At 44.3% G+C, this 17,707-nt stretch overlaps 3 protein-coding genes across 5 annotated transcripts in view; 2 read left to right on the top strand and 1 right to left on the bottom strand.

Moving 5' to 3' along the window:
• LOC108097108 (cAMP-specific 3',5'-cyclic phosphodiesterase) overlaps positions 1-17,707 on the bottom strand; it is a 107,115-nt gene that overhangs the window by 65,847 nt on the left and 23,561 nt on the right. The window contains exons 2-4 of one of the 3 annotated variants that reach the window (XM_043207413.1): positions 7,237-7,330; positions 5,819-6,977; positions 5,339-5,729 (exon numbers count right to left, since the gene is read on the bottom strand). In XM_043207413.1, the coding sequence (XP_043063348.1) occupies positions 5,339-5,729; positions 5,819-6,977; positions 7,237-7,293 (1,607 nt within the window). In that variant the 5' untranslated portion in view covers positions 7,294-7,330. Of the gene's footprint in view, positions 1-5,338; positions 5,730-5,818; positions 6,978-7,236; positions 7,331-17,707 lie in introns of those variants that run through there. The other 2 variants (XM_043207414.1, XM_043207415.1) reach the window with 2 other exon arrangements.
• Positions 3,860-4,467, top strand: LOC108097110 (pre-intermoult gene 1 protein). The gene has a single exon (XM_017199187.2). It carries the CDS (start codon positions 3,873-3,875, stop codon positions 4,377-4,379), a length of 507 nt encoding a protein of 168 aa, XP_017054676.1. The 5' UTR covers positions 3,860-3,872; the 3' UTR covers positions 4,380-4,467.
• On the top strand, positions 7,781-8,041 carry LOC108097113 (protein new-glue 4). Its single transcript, XM_017199189.2, has one exon. The coding sequence runs from the start codon at positions 7,781-7,783 to the stop codon at positions 7,952-7,954; it is 174 nt and encodes a 57-aa protein (XP_017054678.1). The 3' UTR covers positions 7,955-8,041.

Genomic DNA, 17,707 nt, shown 5'->3' with positions numbered 1-17,707 from the left:
ATATTCGTATTCAACGTTGTAAAAAGCTCTTGGTCAAATCATCAAAGCTCTCTTTAACATTTTAAAGCTGTTCGGAGGCGTATACTTAACGCTTTGTTTGAATTTCGTTCATAACTTCAATCAGAAGTTTGTAACGCAGTGAAGGAGACACCTCCGACCCCATGAAGTATATATATTCTTGATAAGCATCACGATCTGAATCGATCTGTTTCTATGAAAACTTTATCAAAAGTTATGTGTTGATTGCACGACGTATATAAGTCGGAACAGACCGACTATTTCGGATAGCTCCCATAGGAGAGATCGAAAAAATAACAAAATTCACTAATTCTAAGCCCATAACTTTTCTAATTGTAATCAGATATCGAAGTTGCATACCTCTAAAAGTTTACATTTTAATTCTCTATCAAATTGCATCATTAGAAACTTTATTTTTGGCCAATTTTTTCGATTTTCGAAATTTTTAAAAAATGGGTTCGCTGAAAATTGACCAAAATTCACAAATTCTAAGTTCACAACTTTTCTAATTTTGATCAGATCTTAAAGTGGCAAACCTAAAAGTTTATATTTTATTTCTCTATCAAGCTGCAACATTAGAAATTTTTTTATTTTTTGGCCGATTTTTTTCAATTTGTATGATACAAGCTCTTTCGAAATATCCAAAAAATGGGTTTGCTGAAAATTGACCAAAATTCACTATTTATTTGTAAACACACTAAGCAAGTTCCATGTGCACTCTCCCTGGGTTTCATGTGCACATGGCTTGACCAAAAAATACCCTTATTGAGCACTGTTTTTCCATCGATTCGTTTGCCAGTTATTTCTGGCTTGAGGAACCCCCTCCTCCCAGTTGTCACTAAAAATATCCGATAGCCAACCGGGCAGATTAGGCTGAAGTTCAATGACTAGCACTCACGGAGCTGCAGTGAGCCGTGAGGCGTTGCGGGGAGCCCTTCCCCGGTTGGACGCGAACTCCTGCCCTTCCCCCTGCCAATGGCACGCCAACCCGAGAGGCTGAGAGCCCGTCAGTCAGTCAGCCAGCCAGTCAGCCAGTTCTTCTTCGCTGCGGCCATCAAAGTGGCGTGCAAATAGCAAAAACGAGGCGATCTGAGGCAGGTATCTGAGGATATGCGGCAAGTCGGCGGTATTCGGCCACTTGTGTCCAATAAGTTGAAAGGAGGTGGCCTGCACATGGGATTCCCCTTGGAAACGCAAAGCTGAAGAGGACCGACGAAACCGTAGAAATTATTTTTCGCTGCCTATTTTGGGTGATTTAAAGTGTCAAAGGAACACGCTTGGAAGTACTTTGAATGATTATATTAATAAAAAAAAAAAGATTGCAAACGTTACAGATTGCTACTTGGGGCATCAACCTGCTGACCACATCTCCCTCTAGCAACCACATTTCTTCGGCTGAGGCTTCTGGCCTTTCTTCGCGCCTCCACACGACTTCGGCTGCGGCTTGGGTTGCGGCTTGCATTGGGGTTGCGGCTTGCAGTTCGAGTGGCAGCCGGAGCCCCTGGCCGGCTGCTGACTCTTGCATCCGCATCCCGACCCTGGGTGGTGGTTCACCGCCTTTCTGGTGGTTTTCGGGCAGGGCGATCGCCGGGTGGTTTTTCCGCAGGGTGGTCGCCTAGTGGTTTTTCCGCACGGTGGTCGCCTGGTGGTTGTTCGGCAAGGGGGTCGCTGTGTTGCATGGGAGCACCGGTCTCGTGTGGTGCTTTCTTCCGTGGTTTCCTCGGTGGTGTCTTGAGTGGTTTCAGCCGTGGTCTCCTCGCTAGGAGGCCGCCAAGTGGAGCAGGTAGGTCCGCAGGGCACTGTGGGACGTTCAGTAGATGGAGAGCAGGTCGGTGGTTCAGTGGTGCAAGTCGGTGTTGTTGTGCTGCAAGTGGGTGGTTGAGTGGTGCAAGTAGGTGTTGTTGTCCTGCAAGTGGGTGGTTCAGTACTGCATGTAGGTGTTGTTGTGCTACAAGTGGGTGGTTCAGTGGTGCAAGTAGGTGTTGTTGTGCTGCAAGTGGGTGGTTCAGTACTGCATGTAGGTGTTGTTGTGCTACAAGTGGGTGGTTCAGTGGTGCAAGTAGGTGTTGTTGTGCTGCAAGTGGGTGGTTCAGTACGGCATGTAGGTGTTGTCGTGCTGCAAGTGGGTGGTTCAGTACTGCATGTAGGTGTTGTTGTGCTGCAAGTGGGTGGTTCAGTGGTGCAAGTAGGTGTTGTTGTGCTGCAAGTGGGCGGTTCAGTGGTGCATGTAGGTGTTGTTGTCCTGCAAGTGGGTGGTTCAGTGGTGCATGTAGGTGTTGTTGTGCTGCAAGTGGGTGGTTCAGTGGTGCAAGTAGGTGTTGTTGTGCTGCAAGTGGGTGGTTCAGTGGTGCATGTAGGTGTTGTTGTCCTGCAAGTGGGTGGTTCAGTGGTGCAAGTAGGTGTTGTTGTGCTGCAAGTGGGTGGTTCAGTACTGCATGTAGGTGTTGTCGTGCTGCAAGTGGGTGGTTCAGTGGTGCAAGTAGGTGTTGTTGTCCTGCAAGTGGGTGGTTCAGTGGTGCAAGTAGGTGTTGTTGTCCTGCAAGTGGGTGGTTCAGTACTGCATGTAGGTGTTGTCGTGCTGCAAGTGGGTGGTTCAGTGATGCAAGTAGGTGTTGTTGTCCTGCAAGTGGGTGGTTCAGTGGTGCAAGTAGGTGTTGTTGTGCTGCAAGTGGGTGGTTCAGTACTGCATGTAGGTGTTGTCGTGCTGCAAGTGGGTGGTTCAGTGCTGCATGTGGGTGGTTCAGTGCTGCAAGTGGGTGGTTCAGTGCTGCATGTCGTTTGTTCAGTGGGTGGCGGCAAAGTACTACAAGTGGGACCACAGGAATCCGTAGATTCCGTTCGCGTGGTGGTTGCCCTCGTGGTTTGCTGCGGAGTGGTAGTCCGCGGAGTGGTAGTCCGCGCAGTGGTAGTCCGCGCAGTGGTAGTCCGCGCAGTGGTAGTCCGCTCGGATGTTGTCCGAGTTGAGCAGGCTAGGGATAGCCAAACCATCACAAGAAGACCAATAAACACAAAGGAATGCATGTTCACTGTTGCACTGAACACCGGGGCATGGCCTTTATATATCCACTGCACTTGAGGTTTGGGTCTCACTTTAAAAAAATGTTTACAAAAAAATTTTATGGGACTTAAAAGTAAACCCTTAAAGTCAATGACACCGAAAAAGGCCTTGTGTAACACATTTGATTCAATTATAAAAACGTTGATTCTCTGCATATTTCTTAAGAAATACCAAAAGAAATCGGGAACCTAATTTTTGCTTTGATATGGGATAAACAAATTTTGCGCGGTGTACTTCCACAAATATTTGCAAAGTGGAAAGGTCTGTTTTCCAATTTTGGCCCGCCGGTTTGACTTAAACGAACTTAACAAAAACACCAACTGAAGTTTACTTAACAGCAGCTGTTAGAGTCTTCCACGTCTTAATTGCCATTTTGATCGTTATTTTAATTTTCATTGTTGTTGGAGTTGTAGAAAAATTGCGTGCTAGTTGTTTCAACAGCGTATTTTCTGCTTCACTTTTGAATACCAAGTAAGGGGGTTCAAGTGAAATTTGTATAACAGACCAATTTAGGATGACCTGTTCTCCAACCCACATTCCCAATTGTCCTTCTTGTACGTGGGTAAACCTATTTGCTTGGCCAACCCCACCAGATATACAACACTCGTGTATTTGCACATTTTTCGATCCTAATGCCGCCAACAACGAAGACCAATCACCGCTCCATTGTTATTTGGCGTTTTACCCGGCAGATTTGGCCTTCGCTTGCGCAAATAAAGCGGGCCTGGAGCTGCGACTATAAATGGCTCGATAGATTATCACGATCTGCCAGAGATATACGGATGATAGTGCCGCGATGAAGTTGACAAGGCAAACGCTGGCTTTCTTGTGCCTGGGGCTCTTTGTTGTCCTGCTCTCGGGAGCTGGTGCAGCTACCGACTCCGAGTCCTCCACTGCAGCAGGGTCCACGGTGGCCTCAACGACGGAAGCCTCTTCGGCGGACAGCTCCAGCTCGTCCGACGATGACACCGCCAGCAGCTCCGACGTGGATGCCGGGTCGTCCGATGACGCTGCCGACTCCGGTGATTTGGATTCCTCAGACTCAGACGCGGATTCAGACTCGGATTCGGATTCGGAGACGGACGAAACCGAAACCACTTCAGCTCCCGTGGTAAAAAAGAAGAAGGCCAGCAACAGAAGGAACAGGGCCAGTGGCAACAGGAAGAGGGCCAACAAAAACAACAAGAAGAAGGCTAGCAACAGCAAAAAGAGGGCCGCCAACAACCGCAGGAAGAAGAACAACAACCGTCGCACGAACCGCAGCAACAACCGGCGCAAGAACAACGCCAGGCGACGAGGATAGACCAGCAGCTCCCCTAGACAACCCACTCAACACCTCAAATCCGGACCGAATGCCTAATAAATAACTTTTTTTTTTCAAGATTCAATAACTAACTGGTGTTCAAGCTTTCGTATTTACTTGATGAAACTCGTTGCAACGGGGCAGCTGCACTAGGTACTACAGAACATTGTGTTGCTTTATGAAGCAGCTCCGAAAGCCGTCCTATAATACAAAATGCCATGGAATATGCTGCAAACTAGCCAGCGATGTGACAGTAGGACTATGGCAAGAGGAAAGCACCTGCCAAACGATGCAGCACAAGGTATAATCGCTACAATCACCACGAGTGTCGATGACTCGCTTCCGAAACAGAGCCCCCACTTCGCCCACCACCCCAATCCTGTCCAATATCCAGGCCGTATTAGTTACTTGGGCCCAACAGTTCGGTTCTCCTTCGCAGGAACACTTCCTGCGGTGGCTCAAAGTTTCTGTCGCCTTAACTTCTCTAATTCGATTACGTCGAGTGACTGCAATTTGATTTCCACTAAGGGCGCTGATTGGTGGCTCCCGTCGCCCTCGGCTTTGCAGCCCGGCTTTCATGACGCATGGGTCAGCGCGACGGGGATTTCGCTTTACCAACAGTTGTGCAAACATTGCCAAAAAGCGAAATAATTAGTTGGGCTTCGTTCTGCAAACCAGGCGAACGAATATTTTTGCAGCTTTCGCCCAAGTTTGGCTTTGTTCTCGACCCATTTGAAGTTTCCATTGTGTTTCAATGGCAGCTGATTAGGGGCTTCGCAGGGGGAACCAGCAGGGGTGGCTCATATGCCATGAAGGAGGACGTTGTCATTAATTCTCCATAAACGATCTTTACCCCCTTTCCGCATTGGAGGCTCAGACTGTGACCCTACCCACACCCACACCCACAACCAGGGGAATCCCGCACTTATTTCACAAAGGACAAAGTGTGTGTGACTCACCGAACGTTGGCCAGCGTGTGGCGACGGTTCTTGAGGTACCGGCTGTGGTACTTCTGCAGGTCGCCGATCGAGCCCTGCTCCGCCTGCATCTTGCTGGTGGGCAGCAGCTGCGAGTTGCTGGGGTGCGAGGAGGCGAGCGCGGAGGCCGACGAGGAGGTCAGCCGGTGGTGCGCCGCGACGCTGGCGCTGCTGCTGTTCTGGGTGGTGGTGGCAGTGCCGCCGGTGGTGCTGCTGGAGGCCAAGGTCTCGTTCGAGTTGCTGCCAATCACGGTGGTGGCCGACGAGGATCCGCCCGCCGACCCGATCGGCGCGAGGACGATGCGTGACCAGCAGGACTTGTGCGGCTTGCGGAACTTGAGCTTGATGCGCGGCGAGGGCGTCGAGGAGGTACCTGCAACCGGAAACGGAAATGGAAACGTTCGTCAGTGGGTGCACCAGTACATATTGACACACTAACTAGCATTGATTGGGACACATTACCTGCAATGTACTCCTGCGGCGGCTGACTGCCAGTGGGCACTGTGCCGCCCGACGACGAGGTGGCCGACGAGTGGTGGACGCTCTCGCAGCTGCCGCAGTAGCCACTGGCTATGGTGATCGGCGGAGGCGGCGGCTGCTGGTCCTTGCCAGACGCCTGCTGCTTCGAGTTGGCCTGCTCGGACTCCTCCTCCTCCTTGATGTGGGGCAGCGGTGAAGTCTGCGGTTGGCAGCTGCACCTCTGCTGATTCTGATTCTGATTCGGATTCTGATTTTGGCTCTGGTTAGGAGCAACACTCGAACTCTGGACTGGCTGGTTCGAGGCGGGGTTGCTGCCGCTGTACAGTGTGACCTGACTAAGGATGCTGCCGCTGCTGGGCACTGAGTGCGCTTGTGGCTGTGCTTGTGCTTGTGTTTGTGCCAGCGACTGCGATTGGGGGTGCTGCAAATGCTGCTGCTGCTGCTGCACCACCGCGGTGGGCGAGACACTGGCGTCGCTGAGCGTCTCCGGCTCCGCTCGGCGGGCCACCAGACCGCTGGCCAAGCTGGCCGCTGCTATGTCCGCCGCGCTCAGCTGCTGGTCCAGCTCCTCGTCCACGTCGTTTATGAGGGTCTTCAGGGAGATCGGGGTGGTCGCCGAGGTGTCGATCGTGTCCGCCAGCGAGTGCTTCTTGGCTCCGCCGTACAGGTCCAGCGCAGATCCGGCGCGGTTTAGCAGCAGAACCTCCTTGTTGTCCCGTTCCCGTTCCTGGGTGGCCCGCTCCAGGAGCCCCTGCGGCCCCTCCGGCCTACTGTCCTTCGGGCTGACCTTGAGCTCGTCCGGCGACTGGGCGGGTGTGTGGGGCGGACTTGTGGCGGGGGCTGCGGAGCCGCCCCCGCGACAAGGGAGGCAACACCGAAACACTGTGCCACCGAAGCACTTTGTCCTTGTCTTCGACTTCCGCTTGCCACTCCCCCCACCGCCGCTGCCCTTGGCTCTGCCTTTGCCACTCCTACTCGCACCGCCTCCGCCTCCGCCGCCCCCTCCAACGCCGCCAGTGGCTGCCAGGCCGTTGGCACTGCAGCTGCCACTTAACCCCTGGCCGTTTCCGGTTCCGGTCCCGTTTCCGCTTCCGCCGCCGCTGCCGCTTCCGTTTTCGTTGCCTCTGCCTCTGCCGCGATGCTGGAAGTGCACACAAACAAGTTCGGAGCAATCAGTGGGGCGTAACCCTTAGGAATTGGGCAAGTACTCTGCTTGGCCAGTGTACGAATAAGATGAGATAAACATAAATAGAACTGGGACCGGGAGCAACATAAAAAGGTATTCATTCAATTTCGATTCGAGTGCCATTTTGAGGGCTTGTTCTATTGAACTGATTGATCGTAATATTTTCAACGATTTTCTAAAAGCTTTTATGAAGAATAAATCCTATCCCTTCCACCTTGGCCGCGTTCTTTTTAAACGAGAAATCTAGCGCAAGCCGCGCCAAACGCATCATTCTCCTTTGGACTGGGAGCTATCTTTCATGCGGAGATCTGCAACGAGAGAAAGGGAAAGCGGAGTTTAGCAACTTGTAAGTGCAATAGGCGAGTATATTGATCCTAACCCCTTTGAGGAACCCAAATGATTGCGAAAAAAACTACTAAAATTCAACAGTGCACAGTTTTCACCGAACACTCCAGCTTCACTTGGCCAACAGCTTCTGTTCCCCCGAGAAGGCCCCTGTTTTTTTGCCACTCCAGCTGGTTCCGCCGCCTGAAAGTATTCCACCTAGCTGGCTTTGTGGATGTGGGAAGTGGGCTAGCCACATATTTGCCCGTATTTGCCATTTCTACAGGGACAGGCGCCAGCTGCGCAAACTGACCCACATCCTGGCTGCGCTGCTGGCTGATGGCTGGTGGAGCCACCTCAACTTGGCGCTCACTCCCCCTAATTAGTTCTGAGTGGGACGTCGGAGAAACCGCTGCGGCTCCAAGCGAAAGACAATGGCTTGGAAACGGCTGCTGACTCTCCTGCCCTGGCTGCTGTTCTACAAGCTCTTCTACAAGGTCGAGGACTTCACGGAGTCGGATCTCGTCGAGAACAGCCTAGACTATCACCCCGAGGACTACATCGATTCCTTCACCGACTTCCAAAAGCACGATTACTTTCAGTATTGAGAGACCACACATTATCCATCAATTTTTTTAAGTTTTCGTTTCGTTCAATAAAGCAGAGTGAATATGAGTACATGCCTTTTGTTTTTGTTTTTTTTTTTCTATCTCTTACATTTTTTCTTGTGTTATTGTAGTATTTAAGTCTATTTCTTACAAATTGAATAAGTAATCGAGAAAAAAATAGTTTGTTTCATTTGGTTCATTGGAATCACTTTTGCTCCCCACTGTATATACATACATATATAGCTGCCATATGAACAATAGTCGAAAATATGTAAAATTAATAGAAAAATCGTTATAGCTTCGATGTGGTTTAGCCTTTATGTATTTTGTTCGACATATTTAGATAAGCATCACGATATGCATTGAAATACGTCTATGTAAACTAATCTCTCAGTTTTAAAGCTATCTTGCTGAAACTTTACCAAAAGCTGCGTAGTTATTGCACGCAGTATATAAGTCGGAACGAATATCGAATAGCTCCTATACGAGAGAGAAAAACCGAAAAAGAAAAAATTTTGGATGACACTACTTTTGAATTGGTGATTTGTATTATGATAAGCATGAACGTCGATGTCAAGTATTAAAAAATTAAACATGCAAAATAAGTCTTTCAAAAGTTGACATACCCATTGAAATTAATCAATTGAGTTACGAGTATCAATCTGTCAAGGAGGTGGAGCAGGTATGCGGATAACTCACAGGCGGCACAGAGGAAGCGTGGAGAGCGAGGACGTCAGCGGAGAGGAAGACGGAACCCGCCGCCGCAGGACCCGCTGTAGCAGCAGCAGAACCAATCTCATCCGTCAGAACTCCGCATAACAAACCTACCGCCAACTACGCAACATAATCTATTCTGATTTGACCCCTACAACCACAAAAACCTACGTGATATCGAATGAGTTTGGACTTGAGAGTTAACCAGACTTGAGTTAACCAGAAAGTAAGCAAATATTTTGAATATGGTAATAGCTGTTTATATGGTGTTTACTTCTTATGTTTTTTGAAGAGAAAATCATGTTAGTTGGCATGAAGGGTCAAATAATGTTGCATACTTTTAAGAGAACATATTTTATTGGCTCTTGGATTAGTTTATCCAAGTAAGTTTAGTCAAATATTTACTTATATATTAAGCTTTTATTTCACTTTCGTAATACTATGTCTAAGAACCATAACTTTCTAATTTTATTTCATACTATATTACAATTTTTCTAGGCATCCTATGACTTTTTTGGGATATATGCTTTCTAGCCAACTCGATTTGCAAGCCACGTGCGACAGGACTTTATTATTTATTATTAATATATTTATTATTTTAAATCGGAGCATATATATGATATGATATATTAAAAAAATAAATGAAATAACCATTAAAATTTAAGAATGTGTAATTTCAATATGCAAACATAATGTATTAAAATGTTAGAAGTACTATCTTTGCTGTTTAAACAATTGTGCAAAAACTTAAATTTGCGAATTTTTGTTTGGTTTAAACGGTTTCTTTATTTGGGTAACATAATTTCGCAGTGGGGTATGGCGTTTGGTTCAAGATCAGTTCCAAAACGTGGTATAAAAGCAGGTACCGGATCTTGGAGAAAGCATCAGTTGCAAGACACCCACTACTAGCCCACCATGAAGATCACCCTAGTACTCGTAGCCCTCAGCTGTGTGGTGATCCACCAGTCGGAGGCGCAGTCCACCACCACCACTACTTCCGCCGCGGCCACCACGACCACCACTTCCGCTGCGGCAACCACTACCACCACTTCGGCCTCGGCCACCACCACCACCACTGCCTCCTCCTCCGATACCACCACAACCACTACCGCCTCCTCTGCTGCCAAGAAGACAAGGAGAAAGACCACGCAGGTGGTAAGCAAACCCAACCTGGTCGTCACGCGGACGAGCACCAACAAGTGCGGCTGCGGTAAATGCAGTTGCGGTAAAAGCAGCTGCGGTAAAAGCAGTTGCGGTAAAAGCAGCTGCGGTAAAAGCAGTTGCGGTAGCAGCAGCTGCGGTAAAAGCAGTTGCGGTAGCAGTAGCTGCGGTAAAAGCAGTTGCAAAACCTGCCAGTCCTGAGCCCTGAGTCCTGAAGAATCCATGATTAACCCTCGACAATCCCGTTGCTAACCCCCAAAATGTCAATTTTTGTTATAGTCTATAAGCATAGCACTATTGTTACCGTTAGTTTTCTAAGGCAAATATTAAATAAAATTCAAGAGAAACCTATTTAAAATATGCAGGAAAAACTTGGAGATCAAAGTACTGATAATCGAGAAAGTACTGATAATCCTTATATCCGCTCCTTAAAGTTAATTTGAAGTTGAGTTTTATAATTTCGTAAACTTGTCATATAAATGCTTTTATGAATTGCAAGGAGTTCGTTTTAGAATAGTTCTCATTTGTGAGGCAAGCTAGATAACATAGTTTCCTCAAATGAAAAACTTTCTAACTTGGCAGCACACCAACTCTTGACAAGGACAGAAAGCCCTCAATGAAAGCCAAAATCAAATGATCGCTTCATCGTTAATGCATTTTTTAAAATTAACAATTTACTATCTGCCAATTATTAACGACAGAGATTTTCAATATTCAGATTTGTTTTCGTATTTTTTCTTTGACAGCCTTAGTTCTATAGACGCTTTAGGCAGGTTCTCACCTTGAGGGGAAAAAAAATCAATTTTTTTTTGGCTTATCGTATAGATACATATATGTTTCAAAAAAAAAAAATTTCAGATCAGAATATGAAAAATTACAAGATTTACAGACCTCTACATAGAGCACATGTCGAGCACCGGTCATCTGAAGCCAAAACTTTAAAAACGTTTTTCTCAAAACCACGTTTTCGGACCTTACGGAAGTGATTGAAGGCGTTGGCATTGACCAATCGTCATCAAATTTTTTTTTTAAATGTTTTTAATTGTTTCGTTTAACAAATTAACTAGGATTATCCAAAAATATTGAAATCTGTTGATTTGAGAAAATAATTAGTGAAAAATATCGTATTTTTTTTTCAAAAGCTAATAACTTTTGCAATTTTTATTTATTTTTTTTCTGATCCTAGTTCTTTTTATGCACAATACTGTACACTTTAAGAATATTTTCGGTTTTTGTGTTTCCGATTACCCGTTTTGGCTGAATAACTCCCCCCTCCCGCTTTTTTTTTAATTTTTCAATTTCATAATTTTTTTTCGCAAAATAAATTTTCAAGTTTCAAATACAGAAACAAATTTCCGCTTTATCTTTAACTGTTTTCTCAAATGTTTTTTTTTTAAAGTGCCTATTTTCGGCTTCACAAGGTCAATAAGGGTCAAAAGTGGTTCCCCCACTGGGATGCAATCTTCTGGCAAAAATTATAGTACTCTCTGAATGGATTAAAACACGCGCATCTTGAAATTGTTTTTATATTTGCTTTACTAACTAAGGATAACAACAATGCTAAGCTACAAAAAAATGGATCTAGAGGTCTCATTGGAGGTGAGCATCGGCTTCGTCAAGGGTGAATTGGTCGTCCTGGTGTTTTAAGTCTTAGGACTTACGGCTTTTACCGCTGCGGCTTTTTTTAGAGCTGCTTTTGCCGCCGCTTTTACCGCAACTGCTTTTACCGCAACTGCTTTTACCGCAGCTGCTTTTACTGCCGCTGCTTTTACCGCAGCTGCTTTTACCGCAACTGCTTTTACCGCAACTGCTTTTACCGCAGCTGCTTTTACCGCAACTGCTTTTACCGCAGCCGCACTTCTTCTTCCGCTGGACGACCACTTTGGGTTTGCATCTCGTAGTCTTGTACCTTGTCCTTCTCTTCTTCGCAACTGCGGAAGAGGAGGCGGTAGTGGTTGTGGTGGTATCGGAGGATGCAGTGGTGGTGGTGGTGGCCGAGGCCGAAGTGGTGGTGGTGGTTGCCGAGGCGGAAGTGGTGGTCGTGGTGGCCGCGGCGGAAGTAGTGGTGGTGGTGGACTGCGCCTCCGACTGGTGGATCACCACACAGCTGAGGGCTACGAGTACTAGGGTGATCTTCATGGTGGGCTAGTAGTGGGTGTCTTGCAACTGATGCTATCTTCAAGATCCGGCACCTGCTTTTATACCACGTTTTGGAACTGATCTTAAACCAGACGCCGTGCCCCACTGCAAAATTGTGTCACCCAAAACAAAGCAACCGTTCTTGGCTAAACAAAAATTCGCAAATTTTATTTTTGCACAATTGTTTAAACAGCATATATAGTGCTTTACCAGTTATGGTTAATTATTTAAGATAAATAATATTTTCATTTTCGGGTTTTCGAGTCGATATAGACATGTTAGTCGGTCCCTCATTTTGTTTGGGGCCGTCCATAAACCTCGTGACGCTAATTTTTGGCTTTTTGGACCCCCTCCCCCCCCCTATGTGACGCATCACATATACAAATTACAACCTCCTTACAACAAACCTCTCTGATGAACCCCCCACCCCCCTAGGAGCGTCACGAGGTTTATGGACGGCCCCTTTCTACGCAAACCTTTTTTCATCAAAAAATTAACGGCTAAAATCGGAGGACTTTATCAAATATATTCCCGAACCCGTCGCAACGTATTATCAACGTGGTTGTTTTTAAATGCAATCGAAGATCCGTCGATAAAAAAATTTTTACAACAGTTGACATACAAACTTAATTGTACTAAAACCGGACAAATATAATAATAAGCAATTCGTAAAATAAATTAAAATTAAATATTTAGGTTATGTTATATTTAAATATTATATTTATTTTTACAACAGAAAGAAAAGTTTACAAATGTAAAAATTATTTTATATTTAAATATTATATTTATTTTTACAACAGAAAGAAAAGTTTACAAATGTAAAAATTATTTTAACACAAAAGTATCATACGAAAAATATTTTAAGAAATCGAATATAAGGGTGGCAACGAAATATTCTGAAAGCGAATCTGAATATCGCAAAACTCTGTCGTTAAAATTTGGCAGATAGTAAACAACTGATTTAAGAGAATTTTAATAACGATGAGGCGATCGTTTGATTTTGGCTTTCATTGCAAGGAAAAGGCGGCTTTCTCTCCTTGTTTAGAGTTGGTGTGCTGCCAAGTTAGAAAGTTTTTCATTTGAGGAAACTATGTTAGCTGGGTTGCCTCACAAATGAGAACTATTCTAAAACGAACTCCTTGCAATTCATAAAAACATTTGAATGACAAGTTTACGAAATTATAAAACTCAACTTCAAATTAACTTTAAGGAGCGGATATAAGGATTATCAGTACTTTCTCGATTATCAGTACTTTGATCTCCAAGTTTTTCCTGCATATTTTAAATAGGTTTCTCTTGAATTTTATTTAATATTTGCCTTAAAAAACTAACGGTAACAATAGTGCTATGCTTATAGACTATAACAAAAATTGACATTTTGGGGGTTAGCAACGGGATTGTCGAGGGTTAATCATGGATTCTTCAGGACTCAGGGCTCAGGACTGGCAGGTTTTGCAACTGCTTTTACCGCAGCTACTGCTACCGCAACTGCTTTTACCGCAGCTGCTTTTACCGCAACTGCTTTTACCGCAGCTGCTTTTACCGCAACTGCATTTACCGCAGCCGCACTTGTTGGTGCTCGTCCGCGTGACGACCAGGTTGGGTTTGCTTACCACCTGCGTGGTCTTTCTCCTTGTCTTCTTGGCAGCAGAGGAGGCGGTAGTGGTTGTGGTGGTATCGGAGGAGGAGGCAGTGGTGGTGGTGGTGGCCGAGGCCGAAGTGGTGGTAGTGGTTGCCGCAGCGGAAGTGGTGGTCGTGGTGGCCGCGGCGGAAGTAGTGGTGGTGGTGGACTGCGCCTCCGACTGGTGGATCACCACACAGCTGAGGGCTACGAGTACTAGGGTGATCTTCATGGTGGGCTAGTAGTGGGTGTCTTGCAACTGATGCTATTTTCAAGATCCGGCACCTGCTTTTATACCACGTTTTAGAAATGGTCTTAAACCAGACGCCGTGCCCCCACTGCAAAATTATGTTACCTAAATAAAGAAACCGTTCTAGCCAAACAAAAATTTGCAAATTTTATTTTTGCACAATTGTTTAAACAGAATAGATAGTGCTTTAAAATAAATAATGTTTTCATTTTCGGGTTTTCGGGTCGATATAGACAGAATAGTCGGTTCCTCAACCTGTTTCTACGCAAACCAGTTTTCATTTAAAAAATCAAGGGCTAAACTCGAAGGACTTTATCATATAGATTTTCTAGAACCCGTCGAAACGTATTATCAACGTGCTTGTTTTTAAATGCAATCGAAGAACCGACAATAAAGTAATTTTTACAACAGTTGACATACAAACTTTATTGTACTAAAACCGGACGAATATTATAGACGATTCGTAAAATAAATTAAAAGTAAATATTTAGGTTCTGTTATATTTTAATATAATATTTATTTTTATAACAAAAAGACATGTAAAAATAAATTTTAATATACAAATATCATACGAACAAAATTTTAAGAAATCGGACATAGGCTGGCACCGAAATGATCTGATTTAGATCAAATTCAATTTGAAATTCAATAGTAGTTAGAAAACACCATCTGGAAGAAATAGAGTCAATATGATCAAAAAGAACGGGGTGATATTTTTTTCCATTCTCTCCTACTCCGTCGTTGATAATTGGCAGATAGTAAATTATTATTTTAAATTATTTACTTTAAAAATTATTTTAAAATTATTTAAAAAATAAATAAAATTATTTATTTATTTCATTGCAAAGGAAAGAGGGCTTTCTCTCTGTTTATGGGGGGAATACGCCACCCTTGGCAAATAATTAAACACACTAAAAGGTTTAATTAAAAGATGTATTAATTTCGAGCTCCTGTAAGGTGTAAGGTGCTGGCGGTCTACTCTGAATACTCTCCTTGTTTAGAGTTGGTGAAAACTGGTAAGAAAATTATGCATTTGGGGAACACTGTTAACTAGCTGGCCTCACAAATGAGAATTACTCTAAAACAAACTCCTTGCCATTCATAAAAGCATTTGTATGACAAGTTTACGAAATTATAAAACTTAACTTCAAATTAACTTTAAGGAGCGGATATAAGGATTATAAGGATTATCAGTACTTTCTCGATTATCAGTACTTTGATCTCCAAGTTTTTCCTGCATATTTTAAATAGATTTCTCTTGAATTTTATTTAATATTTGCCTTAGAAAACTAACGGTAACAATAGTGCTATGCTTAAAGACTATAACAAAAAATTGACTTTTTGGGGGTTAGCAACGGGATTGTCGAGGGTTAATCATGGATTCTTCAGGACTCAGGGCTCAGGACTGGCAGGTTTTGCACTTGCTTTTACCGGAACTGCTTTTACCGCAGCTGCTTTTACCGCAACTGCTTTTACCGCAACTGCTTTTACCGCAGCTGCTTTTACCGCAACTGCTTTTACCGCAGCTGCTTTTACCGCAACTGCTTTTACCGCAGCCGCACTTCTTCTTCCGCTGGATGACCACTTTGGGTTTGCATCTCCTTCTTTCGTACGTTGTCCTTCTCTTCGTCCCACCTGAGGAAGAGGAGGCGGTAGTGGTTGTGGTGGTATCGGAGGAGGAGGCAGTGGTGGTGGTGGTGGCCGAGGCCGAAGTGGTGGTGGTGGTTGCCGCAGCGGAAGTGGTGGTCGTGGTGGCCGCGGCGGAAGTTGTGGTGGTGGTGGACTGCGCCTCCGACTGGTGGATCACCACACAGCTGAGGGCTACGAGTACTAGGGTGATCTTCATGGTGGGCTAGTAGTGGGTGTCTTGCAACTGATGCTATCTTCAAGATCCGGCACCTGCTTTTATACCACGTTTTGGAACTGATCTTAAACCAGACGCCGTACCCCACTGCAAAATTGTGTCACCCAAAACAAAGCAACCGTTCTTGGTTAAACAAAAATTTGCAAATTTTCGCAAAATTGTTTATACAACCGTTTAAATCGTTAAACACTGGGAACTGAAACTATATTCGATAATTTATGGCATACCTTTAAGAGATGTCATACAAAAGCTCTAATAATTTAAATTTAAAAAATTAAATTTAAAACATATTTCTTGTTTTCAATCTCTCGTATGGGAGCTATCCGATATATTCCCCCGATCCGGCCCGTTCCGACTTATATACTGCGTGCAATAACTACACACCTTTTGGGAAAATTTTACCAAGATAGCTTTAAAACTGAGACAAGTTTGCGCAGAAACAGACAGGAGGACAGGAGGACAGACGAACAGACGTACAGATCGTGATGCTGATCAAGAATATATTTACTTTGTGGGGTCTGCGGTGTCTCCTACAATGCTTTGCAACCTCTGACTGAAATTATAATACCCTCGGCAAGGGTATAAAAACATATTTTAAATGCGAAAACGGAAATAATTATTCATAAGTGATCTAAAATGCAACGATGCATTAAATATGTTTTCGACATGGCCTTAAAACTCCATGCTAGTGCTTTCATTAAGTACCATTACCGAAAAATCAACCTCAGTGAAACGCACAGAAGCCCCAGTAGGAAAAGTTATTGCCCAAAACTTTTAAGCAAAAAGGGCTGGGAAAAATATACAAGTCCGGTGCCATATTAACCTTACACAAAATGTTGAGAAAGAAAGGGGCGAGAAAAACCGAAAATACTTCCACGATGTTTAAAGTAAAAATACTTCTCGTGGTCGCGACTACGAAAGCTTTCAGCACTTGAACAAAATTAAGGTTAATCATTATTGAGCAAGCATTAGAGCATAGTTTGCGGTGCGACAGTTAAATGTGCCTTTAGATATGCAATAAAAACGGTGACTTAATGTTTGCCAAAAAGTTTAATTGGAGGCTGAACGTCTACAAAAAAATAATCAAATATTTTGGGTTTTAATTAAATATTAATTTTTCCTAAAAAATTCCAACGACCTTAAAAATGTATTTGCTCTTGATTTATATCGGGAAATTTGCAAACGCCCCGAAAAACTCCCTTTATATACATGATAAGCGGAAAAATACATCAACAGCGTATAGATGGGAACACATTCATTCGAATTGGAAAATCGAGGGCTAAGATCCTTTGTATATTTCTACCGCATTCCACACCGCACAAAGCTCCCGGACAATTAATTAAGTAAGCTGTACCAAAATAATGCTTCAACCCGTGGTTACTTATTCAACCAAAAAATTAACAGATTCGAAAGCTGTTTTTTAGCTTGAGTTCACAGTCAGTAACGACGAAGTATGGGGACTTATATCCAGTTTGTTTCTGTTTCTGTTGGTTTGGAACAACTCAATGCGCGAATACAGGGATGAAAACCAGTTGACACCAAATGGATTGGAACAGAGTGGCCGATATCTCGATTTATCCGTATTTTTCTCGCGACTCCAGTCGGCAGAGGAATCCAGGACCGCCTGTCCCAGAAGATCTCTGCCAATCTGCGCCTAATGAGTAATTGATTATGCGCATTGATTGATTGGTCGTTATTAAAGGAAATCCAGAAACCAAAGACCGTTCACGGTTTCGAGCAGTGGGGAATGTTTACGTGCACAATTTTGCACCTCTTATGAGCTAACAAATTGGGGACAGGGTACTTAATTAGCTCCACAATTGTGCGTGGAAATTTTGAGAGCTTCCGGCAAATATTTACCCGAAAGTGATTTACAAACGTCGTCCAAATTAAGCGCTTACAATCCCAAGATAAATAATTTGAGAGCATACACAATTCAAAGAGTTCATACACAACCGTAGAACATATGTGAGTATTCTTAAATGTGTTTTCTTTTATTATTGA

Source organism: Drosophila ficusphila, unplaced genomic scaffold, assembly GCF_018152265.1.
Source record: "Drosophila ficusphila isolate 14025-0441.05 unplaced genomic scaffold, ASM1815226v1 contig_198, whole genome shotgun sequence".
NCBI lineage: Eukaryota > Metazoa > Arthropoda > Insecta > Diptera > Drosophilidae > Drosophila > Drosophila ficusphila.
The sequence above is the reverse complement of the archived record's forward strand: the minus strand, read 5'-3'. Positions and strand labels throughout refer to the sequence as shown.

Bases quoted from the DNA above. Each gene is read 5' to 3' on its own strand.
- LOC108097110 (XM_017199187.2), top strand. From the start codon at position 3,873: ATGAAGTTGACAAGGCAAACGCTGGCTTTCTTGTGCCTGGGGCTCTTT.
- LOC108097113 (XM_017199189.2), top strand. From the start codon at position 7,781: ATGGCTTGGAAACGGCTGCTGACTCTCCTGCCCTGGCTGCTGTTCTAC.